Here is a 26963-nt window from a genome sequence, read left to right on the forward strand (position 1 = left end):
CAAGTGTCACAGTCTAAAGCTAAAATCCTGCCTTTGTTCAGCGTGGTTTTATCTCCAACCAGCTTTGAGTTTGATGAACAGTATAATAATGAAACATTTAGAAACTGAAAAAGCAAAGCCGCTCCGATTTAATGTCTGTGATGCAGAATAACAGAAATAAAAACACACACTGGTATCCCAGATGTTTTATGTGTATTCTGGTAATTCATTAGGAAAACTACAACAAGTGTGTTTTGGTAACATTTCAAGGTAACAAAAAAAAAGAAAAGTAACTTAGGCCTGTCATTAATTGATATATGTATTTCAGCCTCCTGGGCCCTGTCTTGATCCCTCCCAGGACATACTCCCCCTACCAAAGCACGCCTGGATGGCTGGGGAACATGTGGACGGTTCTAACAGGTACAACAACCCACAGCCACAGCATTTGAAAAAGCTGTTTATTTTAAGCTTTATATAGATTTTCATAATTATTGTACAAAGTTATATAGGGAAAAAGAAGATAAATAATTTTCATAATAGGACATATAGCAAACAGTGTTGATTTGTGACATTAATATTTTTCGTTAATGCAACTCCAAGTAGAAAAATACAATCTTTGCTAAGCACATTAAAGAGTCGGATGTATCTTAGAAGTTAGAGATTTTAACTGGGTTTACTTTTTCACATATGAAGCTCATGATATGGCGTTTGCTCTTGGAACAAAATACAGACAACCTGAAGTATGTGTTTAAGTGTTTCATGGATAGCAAAATATAAATCTGATATTAAAAATGCAAGGAACAATAATCAAACTGGTCCTAATAATGCAAGATTTTAATGTCATAAGATTTTAGTATAGCATAGAAAAAATGATGATACAGATGTTGAAATTTCACTTTCTGGATATAAAGGAGGATGACACACACACTAAATCACATTTATATTTTTGTTATGGTTGTGATCCACAAAATGTATCCACATATTCAGCTAGCAAAACACTCAAATAAGCAGGTTCACTGAATGACTGTTCAGTTCTCCTCTCTATGATGTTCAGCTGATGTCACTGGTAATCTATAAAGTGGTAATATTTGTTTTCGTTTACTTTTTTACTTGGTGGCATACAAATCATAAAATTCAATGGCTTCCATTGAGGAAAAAAATGAAATGGAAAGGAAAACAAGGCAGCACTGCTCCACTTCCAGCATGCTTGTTATGTTGGTTACAGTTATGTGGATGACAGGTGCATCTTTTGCTACAGACCAGACAACAGTTTTCAGTTTAAGAGTTTGATCAAGCTTCAGTTCAAGAGCTGGAGCAGGAGTGTGCTTTTCCTTTTTTAAATGAACTTTTAGAGGACTGAGACTTTTAAACAATCAAATGTTTAATGCATGTTTTTACTGTAAGATCCCAAGGCATCTGAGAGAACAGTTGCTACTAAAGACCACAGCTGTGGAGCATGCCACCATCAGAGTGCACTGAAAATGTGTTTTTGGCCCCAATAAAGATTGTGTTTGGACACACAAACACAATCTTCAATCACCACTAGCCCTACTCGCCCAGTTTAGCTCCCTTTTTCCTTAAATGAAATGGGTTTCCATTTTGCACATCTTTATTGCACGTCCACTGAGCATAATAATATTAGCAGCCATGCAGGAAAAAATACAGGACAACCTTGACTTAAAGATCAGCCATAATTCAATCCCGAAAGATTTAAATATGTGTAGTCCTGTTGTGAATTTCTGCATCTCAAGTTATGTTTTTAAGGACAATAATTTCTTTATGATTCCAGAAACACATCTCCTACTTCCACCTCAGCGCTTAGTGGTCTCTCTGAAAGATCAGAAAAGATTCTAGAAGAATGGTAAATCATCATCTCCTCCTCACTGCTTGCTGCAACTGTGTGTTGTTAGTAAATGGCAGAACGGCACTTTCTATTTGTCTTTTCTTTCCTTGCCATCTGCAGGGGCTTTACTGACAGCCACACAGCACTTCTGCTGCTGAGGAGAGCTCGGAAGATGAAGTCAAAGAGACAACTGCAAAAGAAGCAAAGGGGTTAGTGTGTTTAAAGTGGGATAGGTGGAAATTTGAGATTTGGACCCTTTGTGTTTGCATGTGTGCTTTTTATGCAGTAGTTCAGGTTTAAAAAAACTATTTTTGTATGTTTTTAGAAAATTCCCCATAGAATTTGAATGCTGTGATTGGAGATTAAACACTGTTGTGGTTTCCTTCTTCAGTCACCTCATATGCAATGCTTCCTTCATTCATTAATCCTTCTACACCTCAGCTGATGTTTCTGTCTTTATATAGTTCACAAAATGGAGATAACTCCTGTTAAGACATAAATCTGTTGTCTAAAAAGGAGAAAGATCTCTCTTCATTCTCATTCTTCAGCCGTGCTTTAGTAGCAGTGAACCTTTCCGCCGCATGTATGTTAATGAGCCATAACAGACAGCAGAAGCCAGGGCTGTCACCTCTCATTGGACTTATTTACGAGCCTGCAAAGGAAATAACTATTGCCAAGAAAGCTCATGACAAGTCGTCTTGTGGCGACTTTCATTCCATTTCATTGTAGTGGTTTAGTGTAACTGCAGTGAAAGGTGACCTCACCTCTGCTCTGTTCCAAGAAACAGTAGTTCTGCCATGGGTATCATGTCATGGTCATGTAATGGGAGGTTGGTCTTTGATCAGACTTTCAAATGCATGATTGCATTAGTGGTGCTCTTGTCATCTTGCTCCATCGACACACAGGTCTTTGTCGGCTTTAACTCCTAATGGCATCTGCCTCAGCTGAACCACAGCGCTGTATTACATATGCACTAATATTTTCTGACTGTTTGATCCTGGTTTTCTGCTTCTGGTTTAAAGCCTGGTGTGTCCTGCTTTGACCTTCTCTTTCTTGCTGTGTTAGATCCCTCCGTCCGACTTGACTTGTTCAGAAATTGTAATTACCAGCTTAGTCCAGCGGAGGCACAAAACACAACAGCACGATACAACAGAAATTATGCAAAAGGTAAGAAAAGAGATCTATGCATATTTTCTAACCCAGTAGTATTTCAAATGCTTGGATTATTTTTAAGAAATTCTGGTCTTAGACTGGACTATTGCAAAGCAGAAGGGGTAGATGGCCTCACATTTGTCTCTAAAATACTGTGATATATAGAGACACTCATGATCAACTCAGTGATTGCAATTTTCAAAGGTCCTGCAACTACAAAACAAGCCCAAATCACCACCCGTCCACCGCCGTGCTTAACAGTTGGTGAGAGGTTTTTGTGCTGATATGTTGTGTTTGGTTTTTGCCTGTTGGGCCACTGCGCTTTATGACCCAACATCTCCGCTTTGGTCTCATCAGTCTAAAGGTGAAAGATGTCTTCTGGATGGCTCAAATGTCCACATTCTTTTAAAAGAGAAGAAGCTTTCTTTTGGCAACCCCTCAAAGCCATATTTTTCCAACCTTTTTCTAATTGTACTGTCATGACGGTCAGGGTGTACTTTTCACAGGACTGTATGGCACAACTTTTTTCCAAAGAGTTTTCAGTGTTATGGAAATACAGTGTCAAAAAAAGGCTATGGATTGATTATATGTGGGATAGTGTGATTGGTTGAGAAAAGTCAAAAGCCTCCCTCCACCTTCATCCATATTCTGCTGTGGCCTGGTGCCCTGCCCTGAGGTGCAGAGAGGATTTGGCATTGTGACACACACAGACAGACTTAAAAGGAAGGGAAGCGCTGGAGGGAGAGCATAAGGGAGAGTTGGGGGGGGGGGGGAGTCTGTTTTTATCATGAGGGACTGTCTCCGTCTTTCTTTTGGACCCCACCACCACGTACCAGGGTCAAGGCCTCACATCCATGGAGTAATAGTCTCACGGTCATCCAGCAGTCAGAGGGATGCTGGAACAGCAGCATTTGCCAGCAGAAAGTGAAGCGATCAGTTATAAGACTAACATACTAAAGAATTAGCTGTGAAGACGAAGAGCAGATTTGCCTGTCATTTTATGTTGCAGTCTTAAAAAATAGAACAACCATGATCTTTTTAGCGTAAAAATGTGGCGATTTATATGTGAATGAGTTCTCTTATTTTCATTAATTCTGAAGTTCTTCTGTCAGCAGACACTGTTTTGCCAGCATTACAAGGCATTTTCATCAGGACAGTGACGGACTAACAAATGTTCCCTTTTGGAGTAGGTGGCACAACATTCTTTTCCAATAATTATTTTCCATTGACAATTTATAAAATGCATGAAAAATGGAGCTTGACTATGACAGCATCATCCATCCATTTTCTTCCTCTTATCCAGCTCAGGGTCATGGGGGGAGCTGGAGCTATCTCAGCTGCGTGACAGCATCATTATGTTATCTATTGTTTATTTGAATTGCAGGTGTATTATGTCAACTTTCCAACATTGTGATTGCTGACACTGGAATTATGTGTGAGCATAATACTGCTGTGGATAAACTGTCAGCTAACTGGCAATCGAGGAATAGCTGTATCCCGATAACATATTAAATTACAACAATATTTCCAGCTCTGTTTTTTCCCATAGCTTCATCGCTCCTCCCCACCCTCTTATTGACAGTTTATCAAACGGGACTGATGCTTTTGAGCTAATACAACTGATAAAGTAATGGAAGGATCTCTGGTTAGGGCATTCTCTTTCTTTCCGGTTTATATTCTGTATCCTCAGTCAGTTTTCTGATCTGACAGAAATGTGTAACTCTATCCAGCTTCAGTCTAGGGGAAACGATTCCTACTGTCTTTTTACAGCATTGCTATAAGGCTGGCGAGTGAGGTGCTGTGTCAGTTATTAACTTGTGGTGCTGTGAAGCTGGGTCTCTGTAAAAGGGTCCAGGTTTGACTACATCCTCGCCCCCCTGGTCCTGACCTGTGTAAGACACCCCCTCCTCCGGATTCATCACCAGTGCCCGGGGCCTGGCCAGCCCAGCCCCAGACTGGCCCAGCCAGCGCTCCCCGACAGGGGCTAACGTTTCAGGCCTCGAGTCAAGCTCCTTCTGGAGGTGATTAGCCTCAAACCCATGACAGATTCTTTCCAAGATATCTGACGCTGCGTGTTTATTTTATCCGGGCTCTTTGTGTGGATGTGCTGGACATGAGTAACCCACTTGAAATGGGTATCAGTTTACATACCCAGACACGGAGACAGAGAGGGAGAGAATAGTGCAGAGCCACAACAAATTTTCTTCTAAAAGTTTAAAAGAGAATATAAATATACCTTTTCCTTATTATTTGCATCTTTTGCATGTGTCTGGGGTGCTGCAGATGTTGACAGTGTGGTGTGCCTCTAAGGAATTCTCCTAATTTCTACTCTTAATTACCACTCAACCCCTCCAGATGCACACACAGATACACACACACACACACACACACACACACACACACACACACACACACACACACACACACACACACACACACACACACACACACACACACACACACATACATATCCATACATATACACACAGAGTTCTAATCATCCTCTTCCATCCAAACTGAGATCCAACCCCACCAAACATCCGTCCTCGTGTCTCAGGGACACAATGATATATATTTTTGTTTCAGCCTGGTTCCCCTACCTCCTGAGCATTTAACTTGATTTCACACTTGATGTCATCAACAAAGTCAAACTGAAACACAATCATTTTGTTTATCATTGATCAGTCAAAATAGCTTAGGCTGTTCCCCACCATTCATATGCATCCAATTTCAGCCCCGTAATCTCTAAGCTTCTATTTATCTCGTGCAGTGGAGCCTCTCTCCTCATACTACATGACTGAGGCGCATTGGCACACTTCAGAAACGAGCTGAGCCAATGTGCATTGGGCCATCAGTCATTCACAGAGTCAGACATCTAACTAAAACCACCGAGTTGCTAAAATGTCACACATTTCACTTAGCAAATGCCTAAAAAAAAAGGATTATAAAATACTTTTCTATATTTCTTTTTCATTTTTTTCCTACATTTTCCAACATTAGCCATCTGCACAAAACAGAAAACGTATGCACTTTAGCCGTCTTATTAATTTAAATTCATGTTACTTACAGAAGGTCCCTTACAAGTCTCCAGTAATCGAGAAACACATTAATCTGTCAAGTTAGAAGTCCTTTCAGGAGCAGTGCCTGAAAATGTGGGAACTAAACATTTACATTTTTAATTTCTAATGTGTTTGGATAATATGCAATTTGAACTGGTTCTCTTCAAGTATCGTCACAAACATTTTCCTGTCAGTGTTCCAGTGTTTTTACAAAGTTAACAAATGGATCTTAGAATGCTTTTAGATCAAAAGATGATTAGCGTGTATGAATTGCTCCATCCTACTGTGGTCTTTATTTTCATGTTTTAGCAGACCAAAACCAGCCAATATGTTTGCAAGAGACAACTTCATTTTACAGACCTTATTGTGATTCAGATTAACTTCAGTGACATGTTTGTAGAATCATTTAGAGTCAAGTCGCCTAATGCATGAAACCAAGTTTTAGGGGTTAGAAAAGCTTTACATCTCTGGTGGATAGATGTTCTAATCCACAGATGTGCACTGTTATTCCATCTCACACTTTTACATTTAGATTTGTTTTGTGACACAGCATGTGTAGAAAAGATGAAGATTCAGGTTTTCGACCTAAAACGGCTTTAAACATGCATTTTTTTTTCTCATTGCCAAAAGGAGAGGGACTCTTCTGGCTGCTCCAGAATTTATAAAAAATCAATAAAAGATTTCTAAAAAATCTACTACTTACTTGATTCATGACCTCAGTGAAGGGTTTCTTAATGAGTATATGGTCTCAAATGCTAGTTTGAGTCTGACTGAGTACAACTTGATGTCCATTTTTATAAAAGGAATATAATGCAACGTATTCTTCAGTGTGGGCCTCCAGCTTGATTGATAAATCACTACAGTGTCTTTAGTTGGCTTCAAAAAACCAAGATTGCCAAGTCATCCACAAACTATGGGCATCTTTTATCTATGGTTTATGCCTGAAGGACAAATCAAGAATCCTCTGACTTTAAAATATGTCTGTTATAAAGTGACTTGGTTGTTAAACTTGCTATATTTGTGCACGTGCACAGTTTTACTCTTGACACAACTGTCCTTTAAGGTCACTATCATTTGTTTAGGAGTTTTTTGTTTTTTTTTCTACTTGTTATTGGTACTGGTACTGACTCTTTGCAGGACTCAGTGTTTTTTGTTCCTTTAGTGAGGTTCGAGGAGAGGAGACTACTTAGTGACAACATCATCTCTCCTTCATCTCTGCTTTGCTGCAGGCCAAAACCTGAATGCTACTCCTCCTCCCCGGCGCTCTGATATTGACGAGATCCCCTAATGTGGTTAAAAGCCCCCCTTAACAGGCATGACTTTTACAGGCCCCCCTCATGATGTCCTGGAGGAGTACTCAAGGGGGATTGAGGAGGTTGAAGGAGGTCAGGAGGAAGCTCTAGTAGGGGGTTCTGAGGGGGAAATGGAGAGAAGAAATCTCTCCATGCTGCTCAAGTACATCAAACTAAATGATTTTTTTTCGTGGTTCTTATCTTGCATCAGTGTGTACAGATTTCTGTGCATGTGTTTACCTACCCTTTGTAATCACTGTATTTACTCTACGCGAGCAGGCTGGTGTTTGAAAACTGATATCTGGACTTCTCATGCACCATCTCTCCCTCTTTCTCTCTCAACTTCGGGAAGTGCAAGTAGCCATATCCTGCCCTTTGCTGGCCCAGGGGAGGCATCTATCACTTGACGTTTTTAGTGTGGCTTCTCAATTAACCCATAAAAACTGTAAAGCTCTTTTCTTCTTTTTACAGCTCAGCAAAAGCAAGTGAATGGCTTAAATAAATGCGTCATTAGTTCCAGCACTGGCCTGTCAAAATAAATTATCAGTTTACACCCATCTAAGGCAGCATTACTGTCAGTACAACCTAAATGTTTATTTTGAATTACGACCTTATTATGGGATTTCAGCATAACCCGTAAATCACCGGCCTCTTGGATTTTTCACTTTCACAAACTTTTGAAACATTGCTTGGATTCAATTTTACAAAAAAAAAAAAACAAGTCACTGCCATTGTTGGAACAAAATGAGGCCTTTCCTGTTGCAACTTTCAGCAGTGCTACATGAATTATTACACCACCTTCTGCCCTAACATGACTTTGACCACTAATCTGTCCCGTTGAGGGAAAGCTGGCACGCTGTAATGGCAGTAAAACGTGTCAAACTTTGCCACAGAACAGGCCCTGCAGTTGTTTATTTGTTCAGCTTGAACATTTGTAAGCATCTGTTAACACAAGCCTTGTCCTTTCATTTAGACTCATGCTATCTTCTCCACAGCACACGGTGATGAGGCAGTTATTTCTTTATTGCCACTGTTGTCAAAAATGTTACCTAACCAACAAACTGAAAAAAGAACAGCCTGTGACCCTTTATTTCATTTCTTCTGTTGAGTGCAGCTGGTGGGGCTAAGACGGGCCATCAGCAGGCAGAGAGGACAGAGCAAGTTAAACAAGATCAAACTCAGCAGTGGCTCCATACCCAGGCCACTCATGGGCATTCAGACAGGTGAGCTATTTAATGTAGATCATAAGGTGATGAAGGTGGTGTTTATGCATCTATCTGTATCGATTCACCTTAAGACCTGCGCTGTATCATTCTAAAATAAAATATTCCAGTGCACTGAGAATGACATATTAACTTAATTGATTAACTTATTAAATAATTTCCCCCAGGGATCAATAAAGTATTCTGATTCTGCTGAATCAGGGAGATGACAGAAACAAGTCAGTGTGTAGGCCTGTGCTATCCCTGCCCTATTTAAAAAAAACAGACATAATCCATATAATTTGTTTCTTTTTTTAAAATTTAATATGAGTTTTTTGCTTGGAAATGGAGCCTGCAATAGAGAGTTAATCACTGAATTGGTGTGAAGCATGCAGAACACTAATCATCTAAGCATTTTGTGTTTTGTCCTCAGTGATCATTTCTTACCGGACATAAACTCATCCATTCTGAACGGAGGCAGAGTGCAGCTCGTAGTGAGTATCGGTCCCCCCAGCCATGCTGTTTCCCCCCCTTGATTTGAATCTTTTTTGTGGCGCAGTTGCATGCATGTAAAGCTATGTAGTATTTACATTTACCAGTCAGAGTCACATCCCACACCGTAGGTCCTCTTCCTTGGAGTCTGTCTCATCAACTTTGATTTAAAGGAGGAAGGGGCGGGGGGAGTCTGAGGTTTAGCTCTGTAGTGACACTTTCAATTGGATCAAGTGGGCGCGATTTCTTAATTTCACTTGTTGAAATCCCAGTGTCACATTGGAGCAGTTTGTTTAGACCTGAGAACGATGCTGATGGTTGTGAAGTCTTTGAAGTCACAAACCACAGGTCTCCTCGTGCCATTATGGAGCAGTGTGACTTATGTTTACTGGCAAGAGGGGCCGCCCCTTTCCTCCAGTTTCTTAGATATATCCTCTGACTGCAGAGCTGCTGGGTTGTTGATTTTCAGAATGTTCGACTACTTGCGTGAGATGTTTCATTTTGGGCCTCATTTGTGTGTGTGTGTGTGTGTGTCTGTTTCTGTGTGTGGTGCATGCAGGCTAACCCAGCATATGCAGATTGTCTAAATCACACCAGTGGACTGTGGACGAACAGCAATTTGGTTGGCCAGGGTTGCAAAGTGAACAGTTATACCCGTAGAACCTCCTCCAGTCATGCAAGTGAGTCTTGTAAACTTGTAAACTGCTTTTCTCCACAACATCACAGTGATACTGGGAATAATGAACTGGTCTTTCAGCAGAGTGTAAAAAATATCTGTATGTATGTGAAGTAAAAAACCCAACTCTCCTTACAGAAGTGTTTCCCTTAGTTTTTTTTTTTTTAACACATATAATTTTTAACACATATAATTTATAGCAAATTTAGAGATGTATATATATTTAAAACTCATTATGTATGCAAAATGTATTTTTATGCAAATGTGTTAATTATTACAATTCTAGAAAGTTGCCCTTAACTTGAAACCAAGTTCTGACTTAAAAATAACAATTAAGAAAAGGACCAATAAACATATGAGCTCACTGTCACATATATCTCTATATTCTCCTGTTAGCAGTCACAGAGAGAAAAGCACAGGCTCAAATTCAAACTCTTCAAAATCTTTTGGCAGGGGTGCACATAACTGTGTGTTTATTACATGTGATCTCTTTAGGTTTGCATAGTTGCACCTATGACTACTGGGCCACACAGATCTGAGTGCGCAGAGCCAGGGATAAAGACCGCTGCTTATTCAGCCTAGACCGAGTCCGCTGGTCGTCTGCTGCGGGAGGGGAGGGGAGCCACAAGGTCGGGCTGGGGACAGAGTGTCGTGAAATTTTCCTCTGACAGGAAACAGGCAGCGAGGGAGAGAAAAAAAATCAGTCCTTTCAGTGAAGAATGACTGGCCCTTCTGTCAGGAGTAGTGGGGCTCAGGAGTTTGAGTGACAAAGATGCTACTGACAGGCTGACAAGCAGATGACCACATTAAACAAGCCCAGGAATCTGAGTGAAGGAGAGCCCTGTCCATGTTAACGAAGCCAAATTGGATTCCGATGATGATTTCAAAATGATATCCACGAGGTGCAGCAGCAGGAACGAGCATTTCCCTGTTAGGCAGGCAGACTCTACGGGGAGTGTGGCCGGGAGAAAGAAAGCCTCTTTGTCCGCACTGATCAAAACATCCATTATCAAAATTGTGAAGGACAAATTGAAATATGGATGTATGTGTAAGGAAAGAATATTTCTTGAAAAGCCAATTAGATATTTTATAAACTTGGAAAGGGTATCTAATGGTCCCAGTGGTCATCAAAAAGTCATGGCTTGGAAATTCCTTAGGGAGTAAAATCAGGGAACGCAGCTTCTTTGATGTAAATCTTCATACTGAGCCTACGTGATCCTGCAAAAAAGTGTGACTAACAATCGCCTTCGCCTGTAAAGGGGCATACATCATCAAGGTGGGGGTTTAAAGTTAGAGGGTTCACTTAGTTTGGTATAGCAGTAAAGACTACATAAATAGTCTATAACCTGTTGCAATGCGATACTCACCTCTTGCCGGGACAGTACCATAAAATGCATTTCTCGGCTCACACAATATTTTCATTACGTGTGCAGAGGAAACTACTTAAGTTAAGCTCCTCTTGCAACCCTAATAGGAGTAAGATGACTGAAAACAATTTGTTTGGTCACAGTGGTTTGTTAAAATGAGCAGTTTAAACAAAAATAAAACTCTGTACTGTTAATAACAGAATGCACAACTAGCAGTGCTATTAGGAAAACATGCAGCAAAAGTTCAGTGTTTATTACACTGAACTTTTAGTGCAGTAATGCTTCTGATTTCAAACGCATTACTGCACAAAGTTCCTTAATATACTGAGCCACCAAAGCTGACCTGGAAATAAACACCAAAACACTGTGTATTAAGAGAGACCACGAGGAAAGGAAAATCGCAGTGTTAGCCCAACAGACTTGAACAAAATCAAAACTTAGAGATGTGTGATTATGTGTGACTTGTGAGCGGATGGTTATTCTATACAGTTTGCCAGCTGTGCGGATATTTGGGGCTAGCATAGAACGTGCGATGCATCCCAGCCCTCCCACCTAAAGAGCGCTTCATGCTGTTGGACTCCCTGTGTGAGGCAGCCGTGCTGACTGTGGGTTTGCGCTCTACACGTGGAATGCATCATACCCTGTAGAAGCGCTGCCTTTGTTCTGTATGTTTGAAAAGCTTTGTACTGATCCCCAGGTGAAAGTGGAACGGCCTGTGATACAGCACACACACTGCTCCCGAGAGGCACCGAACAACCCGCCTGCTCACACTTAAGTCTTTAGTGTGAGATTTAATGCAGCACCATCTCGAGTATTTTGAGTCACACAAAATTGACGCTCAATTTTCAAAACATGTATATTAAGTACATATTACAAATCCTCATATTTTAACCTACTTAACACTGCATCATTAGTTAAAGCTTTTATATTTACTTTTATGCCATGCATTTTTAAGTACTTAACAATTTCTATAATGTGACCCTGGCAAACTAACATGACGTTGTGTGTTGCAAAGATAGCCTTCCCTCTAGAAAACTATGTTATGAAATTAATAATAACCCATGTTAATAAATTCTATAAAATATGTGAGCAGACACAGAAGTACAAAATGAGTTCTCGGTGTCAACTGTTGTTTAAAAACACATATAGTATGAGTCAGCAAAGTAAATTCACTCTGCTTGTTTTGAATGTTAAATACTGATGCCGTCTTCTTCCATTTTGTCTCCAGGAAAAGAAGTCCCATCTCCCGCGCGAGTCACGTCTGCCCCGTCAAAAAAGGAGCGTATCTCCTTCCGTGACAACCCGGTTCAGCTGAGCGGTGGCTGGGGAGGAGGCAAGAAAAGGGACAGAGTGCGCAAGTAAAAACACAAAGCCTCCTTCCAGAGGTCACCACTTTTCCTGCCCTTGCTCTGCAGCCTCTAATAGATGCAGTTGCAGCTTTCTTATATGTACTTCGATGCATTTCGCGTCAAAAGATTATTAAAATATGCGTTGGAAGAGCTCACGTGGATACTTTAGAAAATTTTTAGCTATTAAAATTCGATGTGATTTTCCTTTGCCGGTCAGCTTGATTTTTAATGCTGTTTTATTGCCTGCACTAAGATGGAAAAGCAGATGAAAACTCAAGACTCCCTTTTCTGTAAATTAATTAAGGCCAACAGGACTCAGACCAGCCCAAATATCTGCAGGCGGTTCTATTATGTTCATTCAAGTATCAAATGCTGTGTTCTCAAGTATCATTGCCCAAACCTCACTGCATCCAACTAGCACCAAAACACATGGAACAAAGTCACAAATGATGACATGCTTCATATGCAAATGATGGCAGGAAATAAGAACCAGGACTTTTAATGCCTGTTTCTTAGGATGCTGTCATTTTGCCTCCATGCAGATTTTAAATACAGATTGTAGCTATGAGATCAGTCTTACCCTTTTCCAATTTTCTGTTGCTTTCTCAGAGCAGACTTTATGAAAGTGCAGAATTTTAGTTTGACTGCCCTGTATTTGCGTTTAACACTTGCTAACACTTGCTAAGTGCACGTGAAATGACTGCATTTATGTTCTCAGCATAAACGTTGGTGTTAGATTTGCAACACTGTTTTCTTTATCTTCTGCTGTGGATCGTAATGGCCTTTTCTGTGTATTTGAATTTGGAGAGCCAAGGCGTCCGTCCACAAACACAAGCCCTACTGAAGGCAGTGAACATCAGGCTTGAAGGTTCCTTGCTGAAAATGATAAGTTAATGAATGTCAAAACAAATAGTCAGAGTTGCAGAGTGGCTCCCTGGAAGGAAATGCATGTCGGCCTGTTTATTTTCCTTCTGTCTTTCACTTAAGCATGGCTTGAGGCTGTGTTTTGACTGTACACGATCTGATGGGGATTTTTGTCTTGGAGAGTGGCGCATGCCAGAGATGTGGTGGTCCTGCCCACTTGGGGGCTGTTGTGAAACTGGAGAGCACTGTTCTCCTGCAGCGGGGAGACTGATTCTTCTAGTTGCTTTTTTGTAGACTGTGATCATACCAGTACTGCATAAGTCAAATCTGATGCTTTGCTTTACAGACAGGTGTGCGTGGCCTATCTGTGCCTATGTCTTGTCACTAGTATTACTTGACACAAGTTCAGATTTGCCATTAGAGCTGTTTTCTGCAGCTTCCTATTCTGAAGGGATGTTGTTAAGCTGTAATCTACCACTTTTCATTTCATTTGTTTACGTTTGGATTATGGGTAAATTATATGTAACCTAAGAGATCCAAAACCCATTGCCTTGTAAAATGAGAGCTCCACTGCACATTTAGATAAGACCAAGAATGTCCCTCTCAGCCTCGTCTGCCATGTCAATGGGACTCTGCATCCAGATCTCTCCAAGTGCTCTCTTTAAATGCATTGAAGTCCATAAAACCACATTTCCATGTTTTCACTACAATTTGCAAATTTTGCACATTTTTGCTGAACATTTTTGAAGTACGCTGTGGAGTTATAACCAATTCCTGGCAGCTTTTAGGTTCCTATGCATTTCTGAATATTTGAAAATGAATTAACAGACACGTGAAATGTTAACTTTGGCCAGTGGTTTCAATTTAAAGAAAGCAGTGGCTATCTGGAAAGATTTCTCAAGAACACTGGTGTACTTGCAGAATAATTCACTGTGATGTTAAAATAGTTAAAACATGAGAAACACACAGGCCTTTAAATGTGTAGGAGGTTTTTGGTGGTCCAACTAATGCAAATAAAGAAAGCTGTGGTGAGGTAATGCAGGATAAGGGTGTGGCGTGACCTTGACATCAAATTTGTGTGTTGCAAGAAAATAATATATATTCTGAAGTGATTACATTTTTTTTAGTCAATATTAAATCTTAAAGAGTTTGAATTGTATGTACATTCTTTAAAAGGGACCTTAATTTTGCAGAGATATATTGCGCTACTTAAAAATGCTTTAGAATGTAAAACCCTTATTGATAAAAATGACAGAGGAGTTGGATTCTATTTATTTCTACTTTATTAGTAACTCTGTCAGAGTAAGAACATATTGTGCAAGCTGCCCTCTAAAAAGGAAAATGGAAATGTTTTCATTATCAAATGTATCATTAAATGAACGTTTAGACACACTTTTTATGTCTGTTTTTTTATGATGACTCGAAATATAAGATGTGTTTTATGAAGAAGTAAATAAGAAACACAATTTTTGTATTGTAATAATAATTGATGTGATATGATTTTGTTTGTTAAATTTGGTTTGATAATGCCTAAACTGCCTTTTCCTTTGCTGCTGGTTTCAGCAGTTTACTACAATAATAATGGTTTATGTGGTGTTTTGTGCTTTTATAAGTACTTGATGTCTTTTAGCATCTCCCATGACACAGAGGTCATAGAGACTGTTTTGCTGTTCACTGATTATTTTTTTGTTAAGCCTAAACCTTTTAGATATGTTTCAAGTATTAGGAAAAATATATTAATTTATTAATGTATTAATTGATTAATCATATGCGAAATTTATAGTCTACAAAAAAAAAACCTTCACAATGACAAGACGAAGAAGAACGAATTTCCCATTTATAATTTCCCTGATATATAAAAAAGCATACACTATTATAAACAATGTATTTAACATTTCCTTTACCCTTGTACTGTACCATAGCATTCGATTACTTAACTGGACGGTTTGCAGTGGTTTCAGTCGTATAGGGGGCCTGTGCAACATGTTAACATGAACTCAGAAGACTTAGTGAAATCACTGAGACTTGAAGCTTGTTAGTGCTCAGGAATGCCTGACTATGGAAAAGCAAATGGCAAACAAAATGAAAACAAACTTTCGTGACGCTGATGCACTGCTTTCACTTTCTGAAATTCAGCCAAATGTTCTGCAGACTCGAGTGGCATCAATAAGCTCACAGTTTGTGCTTTTGGGGAAAATAAACTTTGGTCTTTTTCTGTGTGTGTTTCATGCAGCCAAAGTTTGAAGACATTTCGTTAAATTGAATTATACCCAAGGGTAGCTTTGGGCATCATGATGTCATGTTTATGCCTTCTGAAGTGGCAGATTTTGGCCTGTTCAGTTTCAGCTTTTTTGTGTGTTTGATCATGTTCAGTCACATTAAGGCTCAAAAGGTTGAGAATTAGTTCAATTCAATCATATATTTTAGAATTGTCTTTTTTTAAAGTCAAGTTGTAGGTCTTTCAAGGTTGCTCACATGACATTGGCAGCAGTACTTATAGAATTAGCCTGACTGATCAACTCATGACCAGCTTCTCCACTTTTGCAGAACCATGCAGGAGCTATTGTGGCTGGAATTTCCAGCAGAAAGCCCACCAAACCACAGTGAACTTTTAACATTTTCTCCACAGCATGAGCCAGTGTGTAAGGTCATCGTAGGAAGGCTAAGACACCCCCTGCTACTTAGGAGCACACCTATTTATTTTTATTTTTTCTCCTGTGGCACCATGCAGCCCCAGGTAACTGCCACTGACCCTCGAGCGAACCAAAGCTATGCATGGTGTGCATCGCAGGTGGTGTAGCTCAGGGTGGAGATGTGGAGGTGGAAGATGGGCTTTGGTTAGCGGTAATATAATTCTTACAATAAGAAAATACAGAAGAACAACTCTTCCTGTTCTTTTTTTTTGGTGAAAAACTCGCAGCTGGGTCCTGTGTGTGTGTGTGTGTGTGTGTGTGTGTGTGTGTGTGTGTGTGTGTGTGTGTGTGAGGGCTTAATGAAACTAAACTTTCCCGGATGTTTCAATTAAGAAAAACAGGAATGATCAATATTCCAGTAATGGAACTTTTTAAGTTTATTGCTAAAGTTCATAAAATCCTCTTTTCACCCAGCAGACAACAGTGGCATCCTACTCTAATTAGAGAGCATAGTTTTAGGCTTTTAGTCCAACTGAAAAGAATTTCTCGTCTTATGCTTTTAAAAAGTTTTCAGTTAGTTTTGCAAGCATCAAGCAGCAGCTTCATGCAGGTTTGCAGCCGTAATATTAGATTCTTATTACAAAGCAATGAAGTGCACAAGATCCTCCGCGCAGCTCGAAATGTAATTTAAAGTTTAGCTATAAAAATAAAACTTACTCTAAAGCCACCAGATATGACATTTACATTATTATCGTGTTAGAATAATAATAATAATAAAACCACTTCTTAAAATCCATATTTTGATCACGTAAAAGAGAAAGTCTGGAATGTGCCACGGTGTTAATAAAGATCTGTTTTTGGGTGCAAATAAATGAAAAAAAGAAGAGAAATCTTGCATTGGGTTTTCAGAAGGATTTGAAATAAGCAGATTAAATAATAATAATAATAATAATAATAACAACAATTTACCCGACAAGGACGAACGCATTTTCCACCTTCCTGTTTTAATAATTAAATATGATTGATTATTTTACTTCGTCACATGACAGATTCGCAAATGTCAAATCTGCTTTATATCGTTTTTACTAGTTTGAAGTTTCAGAAATGATCTTTTCTTTAAAATGGTAATAAATCAATCCTCCGAACTTAAATGACTTACTGCAAAATATAACAAACTTATTTATATGTTCTCGCCAATGAAATCTCCTCATTTTGAGAACATCTGACTGTTGACTTCCTTCTGCTGCCTACAGGTTAAAATATCCCTCCAAATAAATAAATCACGAGCAGAGTTCTTACAACATTTCCAAAGACACGAATTAAATCCCATTTTCAGCTGAAAGGTTTAGCTGTAGAAAAATTATTGCCTCATTTTGGACGTCTAAACATGCTGTAAATTAAAGTCACTTTTGATTGTTTCCTCGAATTCGTTGTGGGTCTCCAATCACTTTAAACTGCTGTTTGGTTTGGATTCAGGGCGTAGGAGGAGTGGGAGGAGGGCACTTTTTCATATTCAGAGAGGGGGTGCTCTTTAAGGATCTCGTTCTCTTTGGGGCTATAAAGACGTTGTGCCTTCAAGACAGAGCAAATTATCTTCATCGGCGAATTATTGCTTTACAAGTCGTCTCTACTCGTCGGTGCGCGAAGCGATTAGTTTCTCTTTTTTCTTTTTTTTTTTAGTGACATTTGATTAAAGCGAGCGGTTTTCGGTGAAGATGATGGAATACATGGAGGATAAGTTTGCCTTGAAAAGCCAAGCGATGAAGGCCAGCGATTACTACATGGATCAAGTCATGGAGAGCCTGGACAGCGCGCAGTACTTCACCAAGTCTCCCCCAAAATGTGTGCAGGCCTTCGGGCTGCAGAGCGGCGAGCACCGCTCCTCTCCCTGCGGGGATCAAACCCGTGAGTACGCTCATTTTTGCAAAGTCAAAGTTATCCCGCAAATGTGTGCGCGAGTTAAACGAGTTAAGCGAGAGAGAGAGAGAGAGAGAGAGAGAGAGGGGGGGGGGGGGGGAAGCTTACATTCCCCGAAGTCGATCTTTTCAATGACGTTTAGTTTTATTCTCCTACTTATTAATTACAATTTCTTTTGGATTTTTATTTTAATTTTTTAAATCGAATCTATTTTTTTTTTTTAACATTATCTGATATGTAAAATAATTTAATTTAATCTCCAATACAGGCTAGTAGGTTACATATTTTGGTGCAGTGACTAGCAAATTGAGACTGTTGTTGTTAACTTATCACTTATTTGTATTGTAGCCAGTTACAGTGTGCCAAAAACAGATGAAGACACCTTGCACTCTGACCTCGGGAGGCCCATGGACGGTTGTTGCACTCTGCGGGCGTCTCCGGTGACCACCGGCTCGGAGAAAACCGATTTGGATGACATGGGAGACAAGTGCGACAGTAACGTGTCCAGCAGCAAGAAGAGGAGACACCGGACGACCTTCACCAGCGCGCAGCTCGAGGAGTTGGAGAAAGTGTTTCAGAAGACACACTATCCAGATGTTTATGTGAGGGAACAGCTGGCAATGAGGACAGAATTAACAGAGGCTAGAGTGCAGGTAGAGTTTACGGACCGACTCGTTTTTGCTTAAACATAATGAGAACAGGAGCCTTTAAGCGCTGAAAGGCGTAGCCTAGTACGGCAGCGGGCGTTAATATCCAAACCCATACAGCCTATGTATACGTGAATATATAAGCATAAAGGTTTTGATAGTTGAAATACATTTTCATGTTTCTTTTAATTTTTTGTTTGAATGTTGCAACTTTGTTATTTTCTGTTGTCCCGTTTTTTTTTTTTTTGTTTTTTTTTTAAATAGATTGGCTACTTTTCTGTCTTTCTGAGCCTTTGGGAAAAATAATATTAATAAATGTAAACATATTTTATATTTCTGTCTTTTTTCTTTTACTTAAAAGGTGTGGTTTCAAAACAGAAGGGCAAAGTGGAGGAAAAGAGAGCGCTACGGGCAAATCCAGCAAGCCAAAAGTCACTTTGCCGCCGCCTACGATTTATCCGTGCTACCGAGGACAGACAGCTACACACAGGCAAGTATTGAGAATTTTATTTTATTTTATTCATTTTAAGCATTCATGGACTTTATTCTCAGCGTCAAAAGAAAATGAGTTTCTTTGTCAGCTGCATGGGCTGGAGGCAGTACTGTGCTTTATAAAGAATATGAACTCTTTACTCTCACTCCTTTCTAAGCATCTCAGTTATGTAGGTCACTTCAAACTTAAATTAGTGCTTCGGCCACGATTGCTCGATAAATCACTAATTATGAAACCCATCTTCAGATAGGAGCCTGAACACTGATTAGAGTCGCTGTGAGGCGTCATGTCTGAATGAATGAGCTTATATCAGATTGCATGTTGGCTGAGCATTTGTCTTGCTGTTTGGACAAAGGTCAGTTACAAGATGAGAGGAGGTGAGAAGAGAAGAGATGCAGAATGTCAGTGTTTTTTGTGTCTTTTTCTCCTTTTGTTAGGTGTTACATTAAAAACGGACATCTGGCCTTCAAGTGTTGTGGAGACTTTTAGGTTTTCAGAGATGTAAATATGCACACAGCAGCTCTGTAGAGAGATTCGCATTTACACTCTGAGTTTGAGAAAAACAAAAACAAAACAGCTGACGTGTTTGATTCCAAGAGGCAAAAATAATAAAATGTAGTAAAAGGCAGAGTCACAGCTCTGCTACACCCTGGCCGAACACCAGGTTAGAATTCTGTTGGACTGTCTCACATTTTTTCCTCACATATGTTTCTGATAGATTCTCCTGGATATGAGCCATGCCTGTTCATACAGCTGATCCCCATTACTATCAATAAACGGACAAACCTACTTGTAACCCTGTTGGCACTGGCTGTTTCGGTCTGCTGAAACACACTGGACATGAGTTGCATTGCTGTGGCTTTTAGAGAACTTTCTTTTTTTTTTTCTGTCAGCGAGGTTTTCGGTTGTCGTTGATTTCTGTGCAAAAGTTGAAGTCATGCTTAACAATGATGCATGTGGTCAAAAGGGCACCAGTCGATTCTTATGCTAGTTTAACTTAAGGATGTTCATCTGACTCCCAAAACAACCTTAGTCAGTCAAAACGTATTTGGCATTTTGTCATTTGATTTTCAGAAAGCCATGCTTCAGCAAAATGAGCTCTACCAGTTTGGTTACTGTTGATGTGCAATTTGCAGAGTCTTTTGAAGAGGCAGACATATTTCAGTCACTGTTTTTTGACCGAGGAAATTTGCATGCTCCTTAGTTACATTGGCATGTCCTCTCAGTTTATTGGAAATTTCGCACTGTGTCAGGATCAAATTGTTTGGATGTGATCAAGCAGTCAGTAGACTCTGAGCTTATAAGTTAGACAGTCATCCTTCTGTAAGGTGAAGTTTATTAAAAATCGGTCATGTAGTGTTTGCTGTAGCTTATCACATGAGTGTATCTCTTGTGTTATCCTACTACTCCCTGACTAAATTTTGGCCACATGACCTTTTAGAGTGAATTTAGGACATTTTAAACTACTCCGGAGTCACTACGACTGATAATCATACACATCACCATCAAACGTAATCATATCAGCAGTTCACTGAAAAATGTTCACTTAAAATTTCATGGAAAGATGCATTACAAACACAACCCTTTAAACAATAATTTTAAGTTTTCACGCTTTGTATAAAAATATTTTTGTCCACATTTACATTTATTGTATTATTAATATGCAACCATTTAAGATTCCTGTAAGTAGTTTTTACACGCTTTGGATAATCAGGTCCGGATATTTTCTGAAGTTGACCTTTCAAGCATACAACATGTGGGATGCCCAAGCACTCACTGTGAATTTTTATTCTTACCTGGGCTCAGTTGGGCATCACTCAAACTTTGTATTATAGCGCTGTCAGTGTCAAAACTATGTAATATTCATTGCTATTCTCCTCTCTTTTTTTAGGTAATTGTTAGAAAACTTTAGTGCTACAGTAAAAGTTTAAAATCACTTGCAACTTTCCAGTTGCATGAGATAACATATATATAAATAACAGAGGACATTTTAAAAACAACAACAACAACATCTTTTAGTGAAAAATACTTCTGTAAACTAGATGCTTGTTAACTACATACACTGTATTCTCTGTATTTTATGTTCCATATAGACAGTTCGAAAGGCAATAATTGTACCCAGGATACATCATAGTTTACTTTACAAGATCATGTCTGTAACCCTGTATTTACAATTCTCTTAAATTTTTTCAAATGGTAAGTTACAGATAACAGGTCAGCGTACAGTGTCTTTACAAGCCCAGTTATTAATCCATATAAACTAATTTGTACTGTATGCTGGGATGAATTGAAGCCATTCCCTGTAGTATCTAACAGCCTCTTCACCCAACAGATCACCAACAATCTGTGGCCGAGCCCAGCTCCTGGCAGCTCTGTGGTCTCCTCTTGCATGCTGCCCCGAGGTTCCCCTCCTTGTGTCACTTCTTACTCCCACTCCCCTCGTTCGGCCGCCACTGCTGCTGACCATGGCTACATGGGCTTCCCAAATCAGCAGAACCAATTTGGCCACGTGTCTCTCAATAACTTCTTCAGCGCAGACTCGCTTCTCACGCCGGCAAGTAACCCAGCTTTTGACACCAAACCTGAGTTTGAGAGGCGGTCATCCAGCATCGCCGTGCTGCGCATGAAGGCCAAGGAGCACACAGCCAACATCTCGTGGGCCATGTGATCAGGGTTCCCAGAAAGCCCGGATACTGTGTGGGAATTTATTATCTTTTTCAATTATCACTTTTTACACAAAAAAGTGAACTGTTCTGAAAAAAAAGCTCTATGTCACTCACAGTGAAGCTCTAACAAGCCTTTCTTTGCTCGGTGGACTCGAGTTCACTCTCCTACTACTTATGGTTCTGTGCTTATTCAAAAAATAATACACTCAAGCTCGGACCATAAAATTGAACTAGGAATGAAAGTGTATGACAATCAGCTGTGTTTCTGGCTGAAGCCTGTTTGAACTAATTGAAAGTTGTCATCAAACGGAACCAATACATTCATATCAAGGTAATGGTCCCAGCAAATATTGTCACTCTGGTGAGAAGAGACATTTAATGAACCTTTGTGATCGGTGGAGATGAAAGCTGTGATGTGTATAAGCTTTGTCGTTGTTGTTTTTCTTTTCCTATCACCATTTCCTCTCGACAGAGACAATAACAAAAACCAAAGGCTACCGTGGGATTTAGTACCACTTTGTGCACACTTGGATCCAGAGAGAGGGGTCCAAAACCACTTCAGTATTTCCAAGCACTGTGAATAGCTTTCTTTTACCTTTCATATTTCTCCCTGTCTCAGGACTGAAGATGAGCAGAGCAGAGGAAAAACCTACTTGGCGTATTAACGTGTCTGTGTGCTTTGCAGCAAAGCTGTAATCTCTGTTTTCTGCCTTTGTTCTGTATCAAAAGAGGCAGGTGTTGTTGTTTTTTAATCATGTTTGTGCTATAAATTTATTTGATGGAATCATAATAAATGGATTTTACTTGATTCTGGTATGGCTGCATTTTTAAAAAAAAGATTACACTGAGATGTACGGCAGGTGTCGACAAACCATGGAAGAACCTTTACATCCAAGATCTTTTATTATTTCTTCTTTTGTGCAGCAGAGTTTTAATATAAGTTAAGAAATATTAAAAACATGAGAGTGTCAAACAGTTTTACTGGGTGATGGTTTCCATCATTATTAATATTAGTGCTGCAAATGTTTCTTTAGTCTGTATCTCACAGAACACCCACATCTATATTAATCTGCAGCTGACTATTTCTAGCAAATTCACTCTTTACTCCACTTTGAGAGATTGCTTAAGAAATGATTTAGACATTTTAAATAATTACATTTGGAAATTAAGTTGTTTTTAATTATGCTGTTCCATAGTTGCACAACTGGTTTATTATGGGAAAAATAGATTAGACAATTAAAGTCATGCATACCTCAGTTCATCAAAGTCAAGTATTTGTTTGGAATACATGATTTTTAAAATGATTTGTTTAACTAAATACCTCTATTTGGATAAAAATCAACGTCTTCATTCATTTTTTGGCCGTAGGATATGACTATGTTCTTTTACAAGGAATTTCTTTGTTTCACACGGAATCACGTTTATGCCAAAGAGCTGCAACAAATACCTATTTTCTCCGTTGAATATTTTTTGATGACTTGGTTATTTTGTCTGTGAAATTTTGTGAAATATTGAATTATATTAATAAGTTCAGCATTTCATTTAACAAAGATTTAAAAAAAACCTACTGTGGTTGGTAGAAAGTAAAAAAAAAATGCTGGATAAATGGCACAACAAATTGTCAGCATTCTTTCACTTTACAAATTGATTGTAAAGTGAATCATTTTGGCATTAGCCGCTGCAGTTTAAGCAAGTTTTAAATATTATCTGAGAGATATAAAGATAATGAAAAATACCAAACAAGCTGTATGTAACAAACTGTATCCACTGTCTTTGAATACTTTTTATCTTACTTCTCTGGCCTGTTTGTGGCTCAGTTTCTACTGAACATGTAATTTTTAAAAAATGGTCACAAATGTTAGCGATTTGTCAAACAGATGGACACTAGAAAAGTCACTCAAAGAGAAGTTAACAGCGCTTGAGAAGGGACCTATTTTCAGCTGTGGAGTGACACAATGCTTTAGTATTCACGCAGTAGGACAAAGGGATTTGGTTCAAGATAAACTACAGTTTCTATGGTTATAGTAATGGAACAAGATATGAATAAGGGATATACGAATTAGATATATGACTCTTATGTAAGAGTACTAGCATACATTAATTGTTGGATTTAAAATGTGGTACTTACATGGGATTTGTTTACAACAAGAAAATATATCTGGAACCTTATCCAAAATCAGACCTTTCCTGTGGAGTCCAAGTCGGCTCATTAAATGCAGTTAATCTATTTATTCACCAACACCACAGTATGTAAAAAAAAATAAAGTCTTGTAGTCTATCATGCTGTCATGTAATTAGGAGCATGTCATGTTCTTTCTCTGCTGTTTTTTTTACTGACATCATCGCTTTGTTTTGCTCTGAAATCCCAGCCAGCGGTGAATTGTGTTTTCAGGGAAACCCTGTCTATAGGAACAGCGGGCTTGATTCAATTAGGACCGTAACTTGTGTCAGATGCCTCGGTTTGGAAATAGGTTTGTTTTTTTGAGGTACTTCCTGCTTGCTGCCATTCTGAGAACACCAAGTGCCTTATCGGCGCACGTTATAACACACAAGCTTTGATGCTGAAGTGTTCATGGAACGAGCGCTGCATACACTCCCAAAAGTTGCAGTGAGACTCTTCTTATAGTGAACAAATAATTTACGTATGTCTTCACTTTTTCACAACTGCGTGTATTGTGATAAGATATTTGTAATAAAACTGCAGTTTAATGTTGCACATACACTTTCAATTTTTGAGTGGATCATGGCTGTTGTCACCAAATCATATCTTCTATTAAGTACTTAATGTTTGATTGTTGTAATTCTTAATGATAATATTGTGTCAAATGTTCAAAAGTTAGTCATCCATCCATCCATCCATCCATCCATCCATTCATCCATCCATCCATCCATCCATCCAGTGGGGGAAATTATTTGAACCTCTGCTTTATTTGTTAGTTTGCTCAGAGAATATGAATCAAAAATCAAGAAAAAGGACATTACATGAACGTTATAAATTGATTTGCAAGTCACTAAAATTACAAGGAGTCAGTAATAAGTCAGTCAATCAATTACAGATACTTGTGATCTCAACTCGTTATGCGTATAAAGCACATCTGTCACACAGTCTGTTTCTTTGATCCCATCCTCTCTACCTCCGAGGACAACAGATGTCAGGAACAAGTGTAGACCTGCACAATATGGCTACAAGACCATCACCAAGAAGCTTGGTGAGAAAGTGACAGTTGTTGATATGATTATATGGAAATGGAAGGTCTAGAACTCCAAAAATCACACTCATGAGGTGAGGATAAGCATGAGATAGGTGGTGGATCCCCCAAAACTAGTTGAGAAAATCTTGCTAATGATCTAAAGGCTGGTGGAACCACAGTAACCAAGAACACCATTGGTAACACACTATGCCATATTGGATTGAAATCCTGCAGCGCTTGCAAGGTCTCCCTGCTTAAGAAGGCACAGATACAGGCCCATCTTAAGTTTGCCAGTGAACATTTAAAGAAGGCTTGAGAGAAAGTGCTGTGGTCTGATGAAACTGAAACCAAGCTTAATGGCATTAATTCGATCTGCTGTATTTGGAAAAAGTGAAACACTGAGTATAACCCAAAGAACACCGCCCCCATAGTCAAGCTCGGAAAATGTTAAATGGACTGATTCTTATATAGCGCTTCTCTACTCTACCCGAGCACTCAGAGCAGCTTCTGATACACGCCTCATGCACCCATTCAAGGTCTGTGACTCATGATGACTGGTGTAATTATGTAGTAACGACCTCGTACTTGTGAATCAAAACATCCCCGTGTTGATTACATTGCCACTTGTGTGATCCCATCACCGACAATCTGTCTTTGCTTTGTGGTGCTTATCTGTAGACTATAACCATGAACTATGTATTTACAGATACATCTACTTTTTCTAGTAGTGTTTCTAGTGACGTTTCTTACTAAACTTTCTTCACTACAAATCATTGATTCTATTAGAAATTGCCCAAGGCAAAAGCTTTGTTCCAGTGGTGTTGTTAAGTGGTGAGATCTTGTAGCAAAGAGAATAGAAACTGCTGTCTATGAAAAGTAAAGTGAGCAGTGTGACATTCTCACCGTACAAATGGTTTAATGAGATTCCACTTGCCATAACCCTCGGTGATATACTGTACTCAAGGAGTAATTAAAAATTGAAAATCTATCTCGTTCCAGTTTTTTAAAATTATTATTATTTTAAACCCTAATTTAAAAACTCATAATTTCTTTCTAGTCTGCCTCTGATAAAAATGCCTGTAACCAGCACTCTGATCTGCTCTTTTATATATATTCATCTTCTTTTTCCCCCTCCAACCATCACTATGTCCATGCTGTCCTGGCCTCCACGCCATCTTTTATCTCTCTCCATGGTCATCACAATGTGCCTGGAGACTGATCATGCAGTCAGGTCCACACTGTGTTTGTGTTTTTGTGCGTAGGCGAGAGAGAGAGAGAGAAAGAGAGCTCCTGCAGTCTAGATCCATCAACAGCTCCAATGGGTTTGACCCTTCCAGGTTAACCGCAGCCATTAATATAAAAGCTTCCCTCCTCTGCCTCCCTTCTTCCCGCACAACCTTACGTGGGGGAGTACAAGCCCCAGTGTGTGCGCATGTGTGTGTGCATACATACGCACATGGCCATTGGTACGAAGAAAAAGAGGCAGATCAAACGCTGTGGTGGCAGGCGGCTGAAAAATAGCACTGGCGGTCACACATGTTTCTCTGCTGTGGAACATGTGTCTTGCCCACTGTTGTTTTTCTAATCACTCAGCAGTGATGTTTTACTTCTTCCTCTGCTCTGGAAGGATGGACCAGTTCACCTTTGCCGTCTTCCTCGCTACATGTAATATAAGACTACATTTCTTTAGAGGTCATTTAATAAAAGATTTTCATGTCAGACTGACAAAGACACATTTCATAAATTATGAACTTATGTTAGCTGGTAGACATTTAGCTTTCTTTGATTTGCACAATAAAACATATAACAGTTTAAAACAAATGATACACTGAAACAGCACCAGGCCTTCCTTGCACATTCAGTGCAGTTTGAATTTTAATATTTAGCCATGTGACTCATGATTTGGCTACTTAGCACAGCAGTAAGTGCAACAAAAGAAAGAGAGCATTTGGAGAACATTACGATTTGTTCCACTGCAGCCTGTAGCATTCAAATGCGGTTTCCTGCTTTTAGTTACTTATGAACATATGTTGTGTGTAATTTGCAGTATTAATTCAAAGTTTTGTATTTCTGCAAAATATCTATCAAAACCAGTCAAATATCCAATGCCATTAAGACTTCCGGCACATGCAAACTACACT

General features: G+C 39.2%; 2 protein-coding genes across 2 annotated transcripts in view; both read left to right on the top strand.

Moving 5' to 3' along the window:
• lrriq1 (leucine-rich repeats and IQ motif containing 1) overlaps positions 1 to 16210 on the top strand; it is a 40207-nt gene extending 23997 nt beyond the window's left edge. The window contains exons 20-27 of the mRNA XM_085412952.1: positions 308 to 399; positions 1769 to 1840; positions 1943 to 2031; positions 2888 to 2989; positions 8440 to 8548; positions 8961 to 9021; positions 9579 to 9699; positions 12291 to 16210. Coding sequence (XP_085269078.1) covers positions 308 to 399; positions 1769 to 1840; positions 1943 to 2031; positions 2888 to 2989; positions 8440 to 8548; positions 8961 to 9021; positions 9579 to 9699; positions 12291 to 12424 — 780 coding nt within the window. The 3' untranslated portion in view covers positions 12425 to 16210. The remainder of the gene's footprint in view (positions 1 to 307; positions 400 to 1768; positions 1841 to 1942; positions 2032 to 2887; positions 2990 to 8439; positions 8549 to 8960; positions 9022 to 9578; positions 9700 to 12290) is intronic.
• A 1254-nt stretch (positions 16211 to 17464) lies between these two features.
• On the top strand, positions 17465 to 22431 carry alx1 (ALX homeobox 1). Its single transcript, XM_085412953.1, has 4 exons — positions 17465 to 17813; positions 18174 to 18478; positions 18834 to 18962; positions 21298 to 22431. Exons 1-4 carry the CDS (start codon positions 17624 to 17626, stop codon positions 21631 to 21633), a joined length of 960 nt encoding a protein of 319 aa, XP_085269079.1. The 5' UTR covers positions 17465 to 17623; the 3' UTR covers positions 21634 to 22431.
• The last annotated feature ends 4532 nt before the right edge of the window (positions 22432 to 26963 follow it).

Source organism: Rhamphochromis longiceps, linkage group LG7 (genome assembly GCF_057381845.1).
Source record: "Rhamphochromis longiceps isolate RC_006_pf linkage group LG7, R_longiceps_female_GT1.1, whole genome shotgun sequence".
Classification (NCBI taxonomy): domain Eukaryota; kingdom Metazoa; phylum Chordata; class Actinopteri; order Cichliformes; family Cichlidae; genus Rhamphochromis; species Rhamphochromis longiceps.

Excerpts from the sequence above, each read along its gene's own strand:
- alx1 (XM_085412953.1), top strand. The coding sequence starts at position 17,624 with ATGATGGAATACATGGAGGATAAGTTTGCCTTGAAAAGCCAAGCGATG. Across the intron at positions 17,814-18,173 it reads TCCCTGCGGGGATCAAACCC|CCAGTTACAGTGTGCCAAAA; the intron begins GTGAGTACGCTC and ends TTTGTATTGTAG. Across the intron at positions 18,479-18,833 it reads TAACAGAGGCTAGAGTGCAG|GTGTGGTTTCAAAACAGAAG; the intron begins GTAGAGTTTACG and ends TTTACTTAAAAG.